Source organism: Rhamphochromis longiceps, linkage group LG23, assembly GCF_057381845.1.
Source record: "Rhamphochromis longiceps isolate RC_006_pf linkage group LG23, R_longiceps_female_GT1.1, whole genome shotgun sequence".
Lineage (NCBI taxonomy): Eukaryota > Metazoa > Chordata > Actinopteri > Cichliformes > Cichlidae > Rhamphochromis > Rhamphochromis longiceps.
This window is the reverse complement of record NC_140578.1, coordinates 9,884,718-9,897,505: the sequence shown is the minus strand read 5'-3', so window position 1 is coordinate 9,897,505 and position 12,788 is coordinate 9,884,718. Positions and strand designations below refer to the sequence as shown.

Below are 12,788 nucleotides of genomic sequence, written 5' to 3'. Positions count from 1 at the left end.
AAGGAAACTGTTAGCATAGGTGCATACTTTCTACATGCATGCTCTTGTGGCTAAGACGTCTTATACTGGTTTAAGCCAAGGTGTATGGCAGCTTTATGTCGTTGCAATACCTTTTACAGCATTAAGAGGTATTGTTATTGTAATGACTGATGGATGCTTACTGTACACTCAGTAAAGCTGTGCTATAACCAGAGATGGGCAGTAACGCAACGCGTTACTGTAATCTGATTACTTTTTTAAAGTAACGAGTAAAGTAAGGGATTACTATCGCAAAAACGGTATTTACATTACCGTTACTTTCCTGTAGGAACGCTGCGTTACTGCGTTACTAAAACCGTGATATTTTTGCGAGAATGTCCCATGACAATGACGTAAGCGAGTGCGACGTTCGTGACAACAGCTGTGTGCAGATCAACGATGGATAATATATCGAGTGCGGGAGAGAGTATGAGCATGCAGCGTTTAAACCGTGGAAGTACTGACCTTACTTTGAGTTTGATTCCACAAAAAGTGACAAAAACATTAGTGTCCGTTGTGCGTGGGAAGAAAACTTCTTTTTACAGCGAAAAAACCCCCCTAAACAAGCACCGAGTGCGCAACGACGTAATGGGAAATTCACAGAGAAACTCGCGGATTCTTCCACTGACCGCTGCGGCACACCTGCACCAGGGCAAACCTCCGCCTACCCTACTCCTGCTTTACAGGTGAAAATAGAGCAACAGGACCGCTAGTCTTTGACTTTATTTATTTTCTGCTGTGTTTTACTTGCATCTATTTGAAAGACTGAGTGTAAACACAAAAAATATTTTATTTTATGTGCTGGAATGTGCAGAAAATAGCTTTAAATGTTAAACTAATTTCTTCAAGTCAGAGAATGGTGCATATAATTAAATTTTTACTTGATGCATAAAGTTAAAAGATTAAAACTGATAAAACAAGTAAAAAAAAAAAAGAGACTTTTCCATTTGATTACATTTTGTGTGATGGATTATGCAGAAAAAGTAGAATTGGGCTGAAAGATCTATCACTTTATTACCTATTCAGGTTGTAAATCGTGTTTTTAAAAAGTAACTAAGTAACTAAGTAATTAATTACCTTTGAAAATAAGTAAGCAGTAAAGTAACGGGATTACTTTTTTGGGGAAGTAATCAGTAATTAGTTACTGATTACTTTTTTCAAGTAACTTGACCAACACTGGTTATAACAAATCACTGATCGATCATTCTACACCTAGCTTGTTAGCTGTGAATAAAACAGAGGGTTTAACAAATTTTAGACTGACACTGAGGTTTAAGCTTTTAATAACTCCAGCCGATTCCTCGGTTAAATCAGATCAACCAGTAAAATACAACGTCACAGACTTCATTAGAAAGTCGATTTTATTAATTATCATAAAAACACTTAGGAAGAATAACAGGATGAATAATGGATTTAACTCAGTAAAATATCTGAAAGTCAAAACTCAGGCTCATCTCTCAGATTTAAGTTTAAATGATGAAAAACAAACTGAATGAATGAATAAAATACAAATCAATTTTTTTTTCTTTCTTTTTTATGAGAAACCTGTAAATGTACCAAACAGAGTGAAAACATCCTCAACTTTTCAGACCATTTGAAGGTTTAACAAAAGTTTTCATGTTTTCTGGAGAATCTGAACATTTCTTCATCTTTAGTTTGGAAAGTGATGCAGTTCAGTGTTTCTAAGAAACATGTTTGAAGAAAGATAAATATTTGTTTAATGTAGATGCTGAAGGACATATCCTGGTCAAAAATGACTCCGCGATTACTCACAGTGTTACTGGAGGCCAAGGTAATGCCATCCAGAGTAGGTATCTGATTAGATACCATATTTCTAAGATTTTCAGGGCCAAGTACAATAACCTCAGTTTTTAGAAGTTTAGAAGCAGAAAAATAGAGGTCATCCAGGTGTTTATGTCTTTAAGACATTTCTACAGTTTAACTTCTTGGTGTGTGGTTATTGGTGGGGTTAAAGTCACATTCGGGGATGGGTTCAGGCTCTGTGGGAACATTTAAGGTTTCATGTCTGTAGTGAAGTGACTCTAATAAAAACCTTCGGCATACTGCTTACACTAACCATGTTCATGTTACATGAAGAGGAGTTACGTCTATGTGAAGAACTAACGATGTTATTGCATGAACACCACCGTTTCTGTTCCCAACAGGAAACAGCTTTATTGTTCATGTTGTGTCTGGTGGTATGTGTACTTCTTGTAATTTCTTTTTAAAGAGTGGACATGCTTTTTGTGCACCGCCAGAGTTTTAGAAAGTTCCAGAAATGCTCTTCAGTCTCTGTCACGGCGGCCGTTTTAACCAGTCAGAGGTGGAAACTGAACATCAGACTCTGATTTTATATAAAAATAAAGAATAAAATCTTTAGATTCACTGCAGCTATTTTAATTATATACAAACTTATTTGTTTTGTTACTAAATATGTAAAAATATGCAAAAATAAGTCTCTGGATTCTTTAGGAATATGCACTTCTATAATACAACTGCTACATTATTCTGTATTTGGCTCAAACTAAGAACTCATTAAATTCGGTGTACCTCAGGCTCACGTCCTGGTCTTCTTCTCTTCCTCAGTTTACATAATTTATCTGACAGACTTTAGACTTCACAAGCTGTACTTGTGACTGAAAAACATTAAAAGATATTTTTTTATTGAGCACTTAATTGACAAAAAAACATCACTTTTAAAGTGATAAATATATCATATTAAAATATTTTAAATAGATTGTCTTTGACGTTTAGGAGTAAAAAACCCTGAAAAACAAACTGTACTCACAGTAATACTGATTCAATACTAATTACTAATATTAGTAATATTACAAAATAATAAATTTTGTGTATAAAATAACTGGTCTTTGAGTGATTATTCAAACTTTGAAATGTGTAAAATAATAAAGGTTCGGGTTTGGGGCATGTTACCTGATCTTCAGACTTTCATTTTAAGATTTATGGATTTAAATTAGCATATTTTCTCAACAGTAATTTTTTATTTTATAAAGTAATTGAAACAATTTCATTTTTTCTTTAATGTTTTCACAGGATTTCTAATTTTAGCTGGAAATATAAAGTGTTTGTACTCTAAAGGGTTCAATAATTTCATCCAGCCTAAAAATATTGATTAGGTAACCAATCATCTGATTAGCTTCAGGGCTCTTTGATGTTTTCTGTCCAATCAACTTCTTTGAGAACTTGAGAAAGTTAAACAAAATAAAAGGAACATTTTTTTTCCTCACTGCTGATTAGAATGGCCGCCGTGTCGTGACCTTTCCAGAGAACATCACCTCCTCTGACTGGCCAGGCTGCTATGGAGGGGCCGGACTTTAGATAGGACTTTGTGAGGCGGGTCGGTCATGGTCGTTACGCATTTCATGTTGGAAGGAAGGGTTGTTACTGGGGTAATGGTGGGTATGGGAATGGGCGTGGCTCCTGTCGTTGTTGGGGTCGCCATAATGGTTGTCGTGGTAACGGATGATGGGGCGCTTGTCACTGTGACAGTGGGTTTGGTTAGAGTCGTCTGAATCTCAGCTCTCCTTGCCAGAGCTGTCCGTAACTTCTCCCTCATCTGTTCGATCTCCTCCTCCAGCTCCTCCAGCTCGCCAGGCCGGGGCGGAGCCACAGCAACACGGGGTGGGGCATCTGAGGCAGGCGGGGCTATGGTAACGGGGGCAGGGGTGGAAGTAGCAGGCGGAGAAAGCGCCGCGGCTGTGGGGGCTGGAGCTGAAGCATTGTGTCTTGCAGAGGAGGATGAGGAGGGGAGCGTGAGCAGTCGGTTGGTGAACGAAGCCGCCGGTCCTCCATTCTCACACAGCCTGCTGTTTGGCCCCGCCTTCGGCTTGGCTGGACCCTCCCTCTCAGCCATGGCGCTGCCTCCCTTGGTTTCAGAGACTGCAAGACGAGCAAGCAGACGACGGGTGTTCAGCGTCTCCAGGTTGAAGTGGACTCTTTTGAAGTCTCTGGCATCTTTGGCAGCAGCGGCGGTAGCTGCGGCATCGGCGTCCTTGCTCGTCTCGTTGTTCCATTTGGCTGAAGCTCCCGGAGCGGGAGGGGCCGGAGGGGGCTGAGACTTGTGCAGGTTACAGCTGAACACAGACAAAGACCTTAGGCTCAGAATAATGCACATAAGTCAGTGAGAAATATGTGGATAAGAAATCTCTAAACTCCAAAGGAGACGTTTAGCTTGAAGAACTGAAAAAAACATTATAAGGTCATGTGTTTCTAATTTAAAACCAAGACTTTTTCAACAGTGTTTTTGCTCATGAAAGTTTATATTTATCGTATTTCTCATTCATGGATTATAAAATCAGCTTCATAACTGAAAGAATAACTGGAGATTGAAGCCTAAGGTTGTTCTGTTCTCTGTTGACATCTTGCAACTCCCATCAAAGTTAACCTAAACACTCTGAGCTCAGATGGTGAGACTGACCTCTTCTCTTTCTCAGCTTGCTGCCTCTTCACGTCCTCGTACGTCATGTTCAGAGCTCGGTGGATTTTCTGTCACACAGAGCGTTTAGTTTTCTCATTTAGTTTTTCACAAACATGAATGAATTATATAAAAGCACTCAGCTGAGATCATCCTTCTCTGACTTACCTGTGAGGTGTGCAGCCAGTACTTTAGGTTCTGACGGCGGCGGATGTGTGGCAGAACGAGTTGGTAAAAACCATGTTCGCCTGCCAGAGTCAGCAAAGCGCCGCTCACGCCGACGCACAGCAACACGAAGAGTCCGGAAAAGTGGCTGATGCCCATCTGAAGAGTCTGAGAGAGAAGGGAGTGGCGATTACTTATTTACCACATTTCATTAGTTCCAAATGGAACATGCTTAACGCAGAAGATAAAAACATAAGAACCTGTGCATGTTTAAAATTGTAAAGGCATTGAAAAGAGCAAAATATAAAACTAAAATAAACCAAAACAAAAAAACACCTGATGAGTGCAGGCCTGTGCAAACAAAGAGATTTTGAGTCTGTTTTTAAATGGACGCACAGATGTAACTGATCTAAGGTCAGCAGGCAGCTTGTTTTAAGAGCAGGAAGATGTATTTGCCCTGTCCTCTGTGCCTGCAGTGTGTCAGCAGCTGGTTTCTTGCTGTGTTGCTAACTGGTTTCCTGTTGCCGACTGCAGTTTGTGTTATGTTTTTTAATCTGCCTTTATGAGGTTTGATAGCTGTGTCTCAGAGTGACCAGCAGGGGACAGCATCTGCCCACCTGAGCACAGTCAGAAAAAATATCCAGTCCAGATCTGAAGTGTCCAGACGCCTCCTCGTGTTGTTCTGTTGGCTTTGAGAAGGTTGAAATAAAATACATTTCATGAAAGCAACAGGTGGCCACGGCCACACAGGTGTGCTGCTGTCACACTGACCTCAGTAACGGCGAACACACGGTTCCCACACGGAACCACTTTGTACCACTTGTCGTGCAGCAGGTCCATGTAACCATCGGATTTGTACCTGCTGATGAACTCGGAGACATTGGATGTCAGAGGAGAATTCTGAGGGAGGCCGATACCGTAACCTGGAAACAAATAAACAGTAAACAATAAAAACAACAAACGGCATAAACGGCAGTACATAATTTGTTTCTCTATCTGTCCAGGAACTGCAGAGAGAAATCAGACATTTGAGCAGACAGATGTTATTGAGCATAAAAGAAAAAACAAAACAAAAACACGACACACAAACAACAAACAAAGAAACTGTCAACAACAATCAATAACAGGCGATCAGGCTCATATTACAGAAAGCTGAACCTCAGAGGCTCTGAGAGGAAGAAAAAACATCAGAAAGGTGAACAATACAAACAGCAACATCAGGCATTGTTCATGTCTGTTTGTGTGGAGTGAGCAGACGGATGTCTGAGCCAAGAACAGGAAGTCGAATAAATCAGGAGAGAAAACCACGGACCTGTTAATTAAGAGGTCTAAGCAGTAATTATTCTGGAGGATGACGCGAAGTCTAATTAAACTAAAAGAAAATCTTAATTATGGTTCACCTGAAGGTCAGAGCGGGAAACTTTTACTGCTCATATTCAAATTTAAACTTTATTCACGTTTCAACCCAATGTTTGACCTCATAGAGACGAGTCACTGTGCTGATCTACATAATTTCCTGTCAGCTTTGGTTTGTAGGCCTGCCTCTTGTTAAGGTTCAAAATTGAGGAAGGAGAGTACAAACCACCCATGGTCCAGAAGGTCTTGGTCAAACAATGATTTTAATGACTACACACGTGTGGGAAGAACACTCTGTACGCCGACAGCAAGTGATCTCCGACTTAATCAAAGCATGAACAGATATTTTATAGCATCAGGGTTTGATTTACTGACGCCCCTTCATGCGTCACAGATACATTTTATACATAGATCAGATCAACACCACAATGGCTTTTAACCCAGAAGATCATCTTCTATTTTCATGGCTGGTACTTTCCGTTCTTGTCTTAAAGTGAATTGTTCCTCTTTCTTGCCGAGACATGACTAATCTCTCCTCTAAATAAATCTAACTCATGTGTGTGTGTGTATGTTGACCTCACATGCTCTTTCTCAATTCACCTGTTGCACTTCTGACCTTTCACCAGACCAGAGGCTCACTGAGACTATATGTATGTCTTCTACTAAATAAATGTTTTAACCAAGAACTTCTACTTAAAACCTTAATATAAAATAACCTGATATATAAGTGTTTTGTAAGCATGTATTGCAATTCCTTCTATGGCTCCAAGTCACTTGCACAATAGATTGTCCGGACATCGCGCCGAACAAAGCTTCCAACCCCCAATTAATTGACCGAGCTCCAACTCTTTAATAAGCACAGATATGCATTGTGTATAAAATAGTCATAACTGCTTAAGGCCTTCTTAAAGCTATCTGTTACATTGTTAAAGCCTCGTCTTAGCCTGCTGCTCAAAATAACTTTCACTTCTGCAAAACTCTCCAAGCCTGTTTCCTGTCCTGTTACTTTTAGCCTTTCTGAAAGACACACACTGTTCAACCCCTGAATGCAATATAAACTCCAGATTATATTATTAATGCAATGGTAATGATGACAATTATTTAACAATAGCAGTAAAATAATTTCCCTGCTCCACACTCTACATTGGTCTTCTTCTCCATCTAAATCTGGTCCTACACTGTGATGGCATCAGCCACATATGGGTAAAACAATTCCATTCGTTCACTTTATTTATTTGGTTTGCAGCCACTTCACTAATATGATTCATTAATCATTTTACCTAAACATAACACTGATATTACAAAGCATGCACATAATAGCATTGTGTGGTTTTTCTAAAAATGTTTTCTGTTATATTAATTATGTTTTTCTTTCTTTGAGTTACCTGGTGTGGGGCAGTAGCTGTTTCCTGTCTGGGCAAAAGGCGTGGCTAAAGACTTTGAAAACAAAATGCCTGCTCAGCAGGACCAACAATGTTCTTAACAGAAACAGGGATGTTTTAGGTTTACTTATGTTATTCTGTGCTTAGTTAGTATTAGTGTTTGTTTTTGTTTCCTTCCTATTGTGTGTAAATGGTTTGGCTAAACCACTATAAAAGCTACCCTCTTGTGTCTTGTAATGAGGTCAGTTTGTGAGTTAAGTTGTGTCCACTTTGTTAAGGTTCTGGAAATTACATTTTATAGAGTTATATTTAGTTGACCTCTTTTATGGGCCCTCTAATTATATTTTTGAATTTTTTTAAACGTTTTTTTGAGGGTTAAAATAAAGAAAACCAATTTTGAATATATTTTTTCCTGTGTCCTCTATGCCTTGGCTGCTTGGTCCCTCACGTACACCCACCCATCTTCCGTGCCTTTTGTCAAATCTGCAGATTCAGTTTGTCCAAACAGCTAAAAAAAAAAAGAACAGTGACGCAGGACTGGTGCAGACCCTCAGTAAATGTAAACCTGAAACTATGAAAGTGAGAAACAGATGAAACTAACAGCTGTGGACTCTTTATTTCCATTATTTATTAAAACTGTTTTTATTGTGTGTGTTGAGGGATCACGTAAACTTCAGCTTCACTCCATGGATGGAACGATTTCATGTCACCTTTTTTCTGTTAGTCGCCATTTTGATAATAGTGATGCTGTATCAGAGCACCAACAGTGAAGCATTCATCTTTCTCTACAATGACTCGACAATTTGGCTTCAGACTCAGATCAGTTTTTCTGTTTCTTGTTATCTGAAGCTTCAGGTCACCTGACGAGTTTCATAGTGCTGGCTTGTTTTCTGAACTTCTGAACTATGATGTTTACACCCCTCAGTATGTCAAGGTTGTTTGACTGATTCACCAGCTGATCTTTAAATCGCTAAACTATCACACAACTTTGCTCCTCTCCTCTGATTAGTCCAATTAAAAGAAAACACTGACAGGAAGTCACCTAAACAGAAACAGCAAATGTACACTTTGACCTGACCGAAACACAGACGGAACACCAGCAGTATTGCTTGCTTACCTTCGATGGCAAACGGTTTCCCGACTGTCGCCAGTTTGCAGTCGGCATCGATGGAGACTTCGTAATCCAACAGAGCTTTGTCCATGATGAAGGCATCGAGCTGAGGAGGATCTGTCCTTCAACACAGAGCCACACTGTTACTACGGAAAACTCCAAAACCACACACACAGACAATGATGCACGTCATGTCTTCCTGTTTTCTTCTGACGTGTTTCCAGTCCGAGCCTCTACTGTGCTGGGATGTTCAGTTTTAATTATGATCGGCCTATCTTCATCAATCACCTACATACCACAGTATCAGTAATTAAATCGTATCTTGACCCAGCGTTCTTAGCTACTTATAAGCCGATCTTTAACCTTCCTTTCAGTAGTTGTCAAACAGCTTAAAGATCATCTGCAGAGGAATGGCTTGGTTAAAGAGTTTCAGTCAGGTTTCAGAGACCATCACAGCACAGAAACAGCTTTAGTGAAGGTTACAAATGATCTTCTTATGGCCTCTGACAGTGACTCATGTCTGTGCTTGTCCTGCTAGACCTCAGTGCAGCGTTCGATACTGTTGACCATAATATCCTATTAGAACATTAGAGCAGAGGTTCCCAAAGTGGGGGGCGCCATTGCAGGAGGGGCGCGGTATGAGAAAAAAAAGAAAGAAGAAGAATGCTTGGACACTTAGCATTTTGGACAGGTTTTTGACAGGGCTCCCACACAAATGCAAAGCAGAAGATGAAACTTAGCCAAATATGTTTCCAAACCAACTTCCTTCCAAGCCAAATACTAGAAAATATGATGAAGCACATCTTGCCTTTGGCTTCACCTGCATAAGTGCCAAAGTAGGTCTCCCCGACAGAATTTGTTTCCCCTGCGTCGGGAGCTCGCGCTGGGTTGCCCAAATCACGGACAAAAAGTATGCCATATTCGTGATTTTTAGTTCACAAACACTTCTTATAATGACTAACTACTCCTGACGTTTTGGAGATGTTAGCTCTTTATACAGTAAAGTTACAGTGGGATACAAAAAACATCAGGCTGATTCTGCCACAATTTCCCCTCCCTGTCCAAATCACAGTATCCCACAGTTGAACCCATTTTGCACAGAGAGGCATTTTTTGAAAAATGTATTGATAGCAATGTTGAATATTATTACACAGGAAAAAAACAACTACACATAAAATAATTACACCATGACGCCTCAGGCTTTCTAAATGGAGGAACAGTAACTGCGTGTGTATTTGTAAGCGTGTAAAAACTGCAGATAGTCAGATTAACAGTAACAGTATTTTGTCTTTATCCGCCATTGTAGAAATTCATCTCATGTAAACAATAATGTGGCGCACAGTGTCACGTGAAAAAAGGCACATACCTTTGTCGTTATGGGTGTGTGTGGTTGGAGGATGTGTTTGTGGTGGGGGTGTGGGAGATTTTCTTGTAAAACAAGGGGGGGGGGGGCTAGCAAAAAAAGTTTGGGAACCACTGGATTAGAGCATGCTGTAGGTATTACAGATACTGTGCTGCAGGGGTTGAATTAGTGCTGCAGCTGAGAGGTGGTAAGTGACGAAGTACAAATACTTTGTTACTAAACGTCAGTAGAAGTTTTAGGTGTCTGTACTTTACTCAAGTAGTTTTTTTTCTTACTTCTTTTTACTTTTACTCCCTAAAATTTTAAACAAATATCTGTACTATCTACCCATTACATTTTACAAAAAAGGCTTCTTACTTTTGGTGTAACGCATTTGGGGAGAGTTATTAGTTCACGTCACTGTGAGCCTTCAAACATCAAACTGATTTGAGCCTAAATAAAAACACAAGAAAATCCTGTTCGTTTATAAATCATCAGAGGATGTTCCATAAAAAGAGACGATGTCTGTCTTTCAGAATCTGTCAGAATTGAGCTGCTCAATGGTTTCCATTTTAAAATAAGATATATATGCAATCTAAACTAAAAAATACCTTTACTTTGTGTTCTTGGAAGGTTTTCTGACATTTATAGGAGGCAAGGTTTTGTGCTGCTGAAAACAGATGTTATGATGGTATATAACATCTGTTTATACCATCATTAAACCATTGGAAGGTTTTCTGACATTTATAGGAGGCAAGGTTTTGTGCTGCTGAAAACAGATGTTATGATGGTATATACATTAATTGATATTAATAATTCAGTGTCCCTCAGATTATTGGCTAAGAGTACTGGCCCATGTACATTTTAATTAGATTGTGAAAAAAGTTTTTATTTTCATATTTTTAAATATTAATGAAGTTTTTTTAACACATTATTTCATATTATTTCACTCTTAATCTGAAAACAAAAGCCTTGATATTCATAAGGTCTAGTACACCCCATACCCCCCACACACTTCAGCTCCGGACTGGATGCATTTCCTGCTGCAGCTTCCATGTAAAATAGGGATGGTGCCATCAGCCTTCATTAAGCTGTATAATTTAACCAGTTCATCTGCATATTTTAATACAACTTCTGGAGACTTACTCCAGATTTTTCTCTGTGTAAAACAAACAGCAGTGGATGGAAACAAACTGTACCAGAGTCACTGCTGCTGTTGTGTTATCAGTGTTTCTGCTTAAAACTGGGGGCTGCATGGGCCAGGCTTTATATTCATATGCTGCTTCTAAATACATTTGTATTTCAATTCTGTTTTTCAGTCACAAATGTGGGTGAAACACTTGCGTTTACATTTTTTAACACATTGGTGAGCTACAGAGCCATGCATTAAACGAAGCATCAAAGCAATGAATTCATGTCCAGAATTTTTTTAATCCAATTATTTCAATTACTTAAGATAAGATAAGATAACCTTTATTAGTCCCACACGTGGGAAATTTGAAACTGGTTACTTGATGAATTGCTGCAGTGGTTTGGATCATATCTATCGAATAGATTGATATGAACAGATAGCCATTTGTTCATGTAAATAGAGAGTCCTCTTCACATACTAAGGTTAATTATGGAGTTCCACAGAGTTCAGTGCTAGGACCAATTCTGTTTACATTATACATGCTTCCCTTAGGCAGCATCATCAGAAGGCATAGCATACATTTTCACTGCTATGCAGATGACACACAACTTTATCTATCCATGCAGCCAGATAGCACACACCAATTGGTTAAACTGCAGAAATGTCTGAAAGACATAAAGACCCGGGTGACCTTTAATTTTCTGCTTCTTAATTCAGATAAAACTGAGGCTATTGTACTCAGCCCTGAAAATCTTAGAAATATGGTATCTAACCAGATGCTTACTCTGGCCTCCAGTAACACTCTGAGGAACCTTGGAGTCATTTTTGACCAGGATATGTCTGTTTCTTCTTCACTCACTTTCATCACTCTCAGTTCATACAACTCTCTGCATTACACCTCTACGCTTTCTGTCTCCCCTTGCTCTCTTCCATCTCCTCTCAACCCCTTCTTGATTCCTGTTGAATGATTCCTTGATTCAGAGATTTCTTCCAATGGAGTTGTTTGTGTTTGGCCATAAATAAAATTAGAAAAACTGAACTGAGTCTGGTTTCTCTGTTAGAACCAAGAGAATCAGAGCATAACCTGCGGCTGAATGTTGCTCTCTTACTTGAGGGTGGCAACTCCTTCAGGTGTGGTCGGCTCGTTGAAGCGTCTCATGTATTCGTGCATTTCTGGAAAACTCTTCTTCATGTAATCCTCCGCACTGCTTTCCCTCACTGTCCCAAAACGAAAACCCTGTGACGGATGATGCAGCTGCACACACCAACAAAGAGGAGGAAGAGGACAAGAATGAAGGACACACAAACAGAGGAAACAGCGGATGCTGCATATTCAGCTGAAACACATGAAACATCTGTGAACACATTTGACCTGAAACACCCCACAAAGCTGCACAGTAAAGGGCCACTCTGGCCACTCACGCTCACATTCAGTTTCATGTTTCTTCTTAGTCATGCTTTATTTTATAGATTACATCCAGAAATTTCCTTCACAGCCTCTTGATACACTATGAGGATAGGCGGCACCCAGAAAGCTGCAGGGCTTCACATATAAAATAAAAAGCTAATCACACACAGATGGACGTCCAATTAAAGCTCCCTGAGCTCCCAGCAGTGCCGGCTGTGCAAACACTGAGAGGCGTGCTTCATGCTTCAATCAGCCGCTGAATTAAAAGTGTAATTATGACAAGGCAGGTGATCCACAGAGCAAATTTAATCTGTAATTGTTTCAGGATGGAGAGCACAGAGTGAAAAGAGTCTGCAGAGAGTTCACAAACACAGATCTGACCTCGCCTGAACCAGCAGCACCACATTGCCTTTATCATGAGACTGAAAAATGTTTCACAGGA

General features: G+C 39.7%; 1 protein-coding gene across 1 annotated transcript in view; it reads right to left on the bottom strand.

The window, feature by feature from the left end:
- Positions 1 to 1,372: 1,372 nt before the first annotated feature.
- Positions 1,373 to 12,788, bottom strand: part of grin3bb (glutamate receptor, ionotropic, N-methyl-D-aspartate 3Bb) — a 65,564-nt gene continuing 54,148 nt past the window's right edge. The window contains exons 4-9 of the mRNA XM_085398124.1: positions 12,048 to 12,193; positions 8,471 to 8,586; positions 5,387 to 5,538; positions 4,619 to 4,783; positions 4,454 to 4,521; positions 1,373 to 4,109 (exon numbers count right to left, since the gene is read on the bottom strand). Of these exons, the coding sequence (XP_085254250.1) occupies positions 3,308 to 4,109; positions 4,454 to 4,521; positions 4,619 to 4,783; positions 5,387 to 5,538; positions 8,471 to 8,586; positions 12,048 to 12,193 (1,449 nt within the window). The 3' untranslated portion in view covers positions 1,373 to 3,307. The remainder of the gene's footprint in view (positions 4,110 to 4,453; positions 4,522 to 4,618; positions 4,784 to 5,386; positions 5,539 to 8,470; positions 8,587 to 12,047; positions 12,194 to 12,788) is intronic.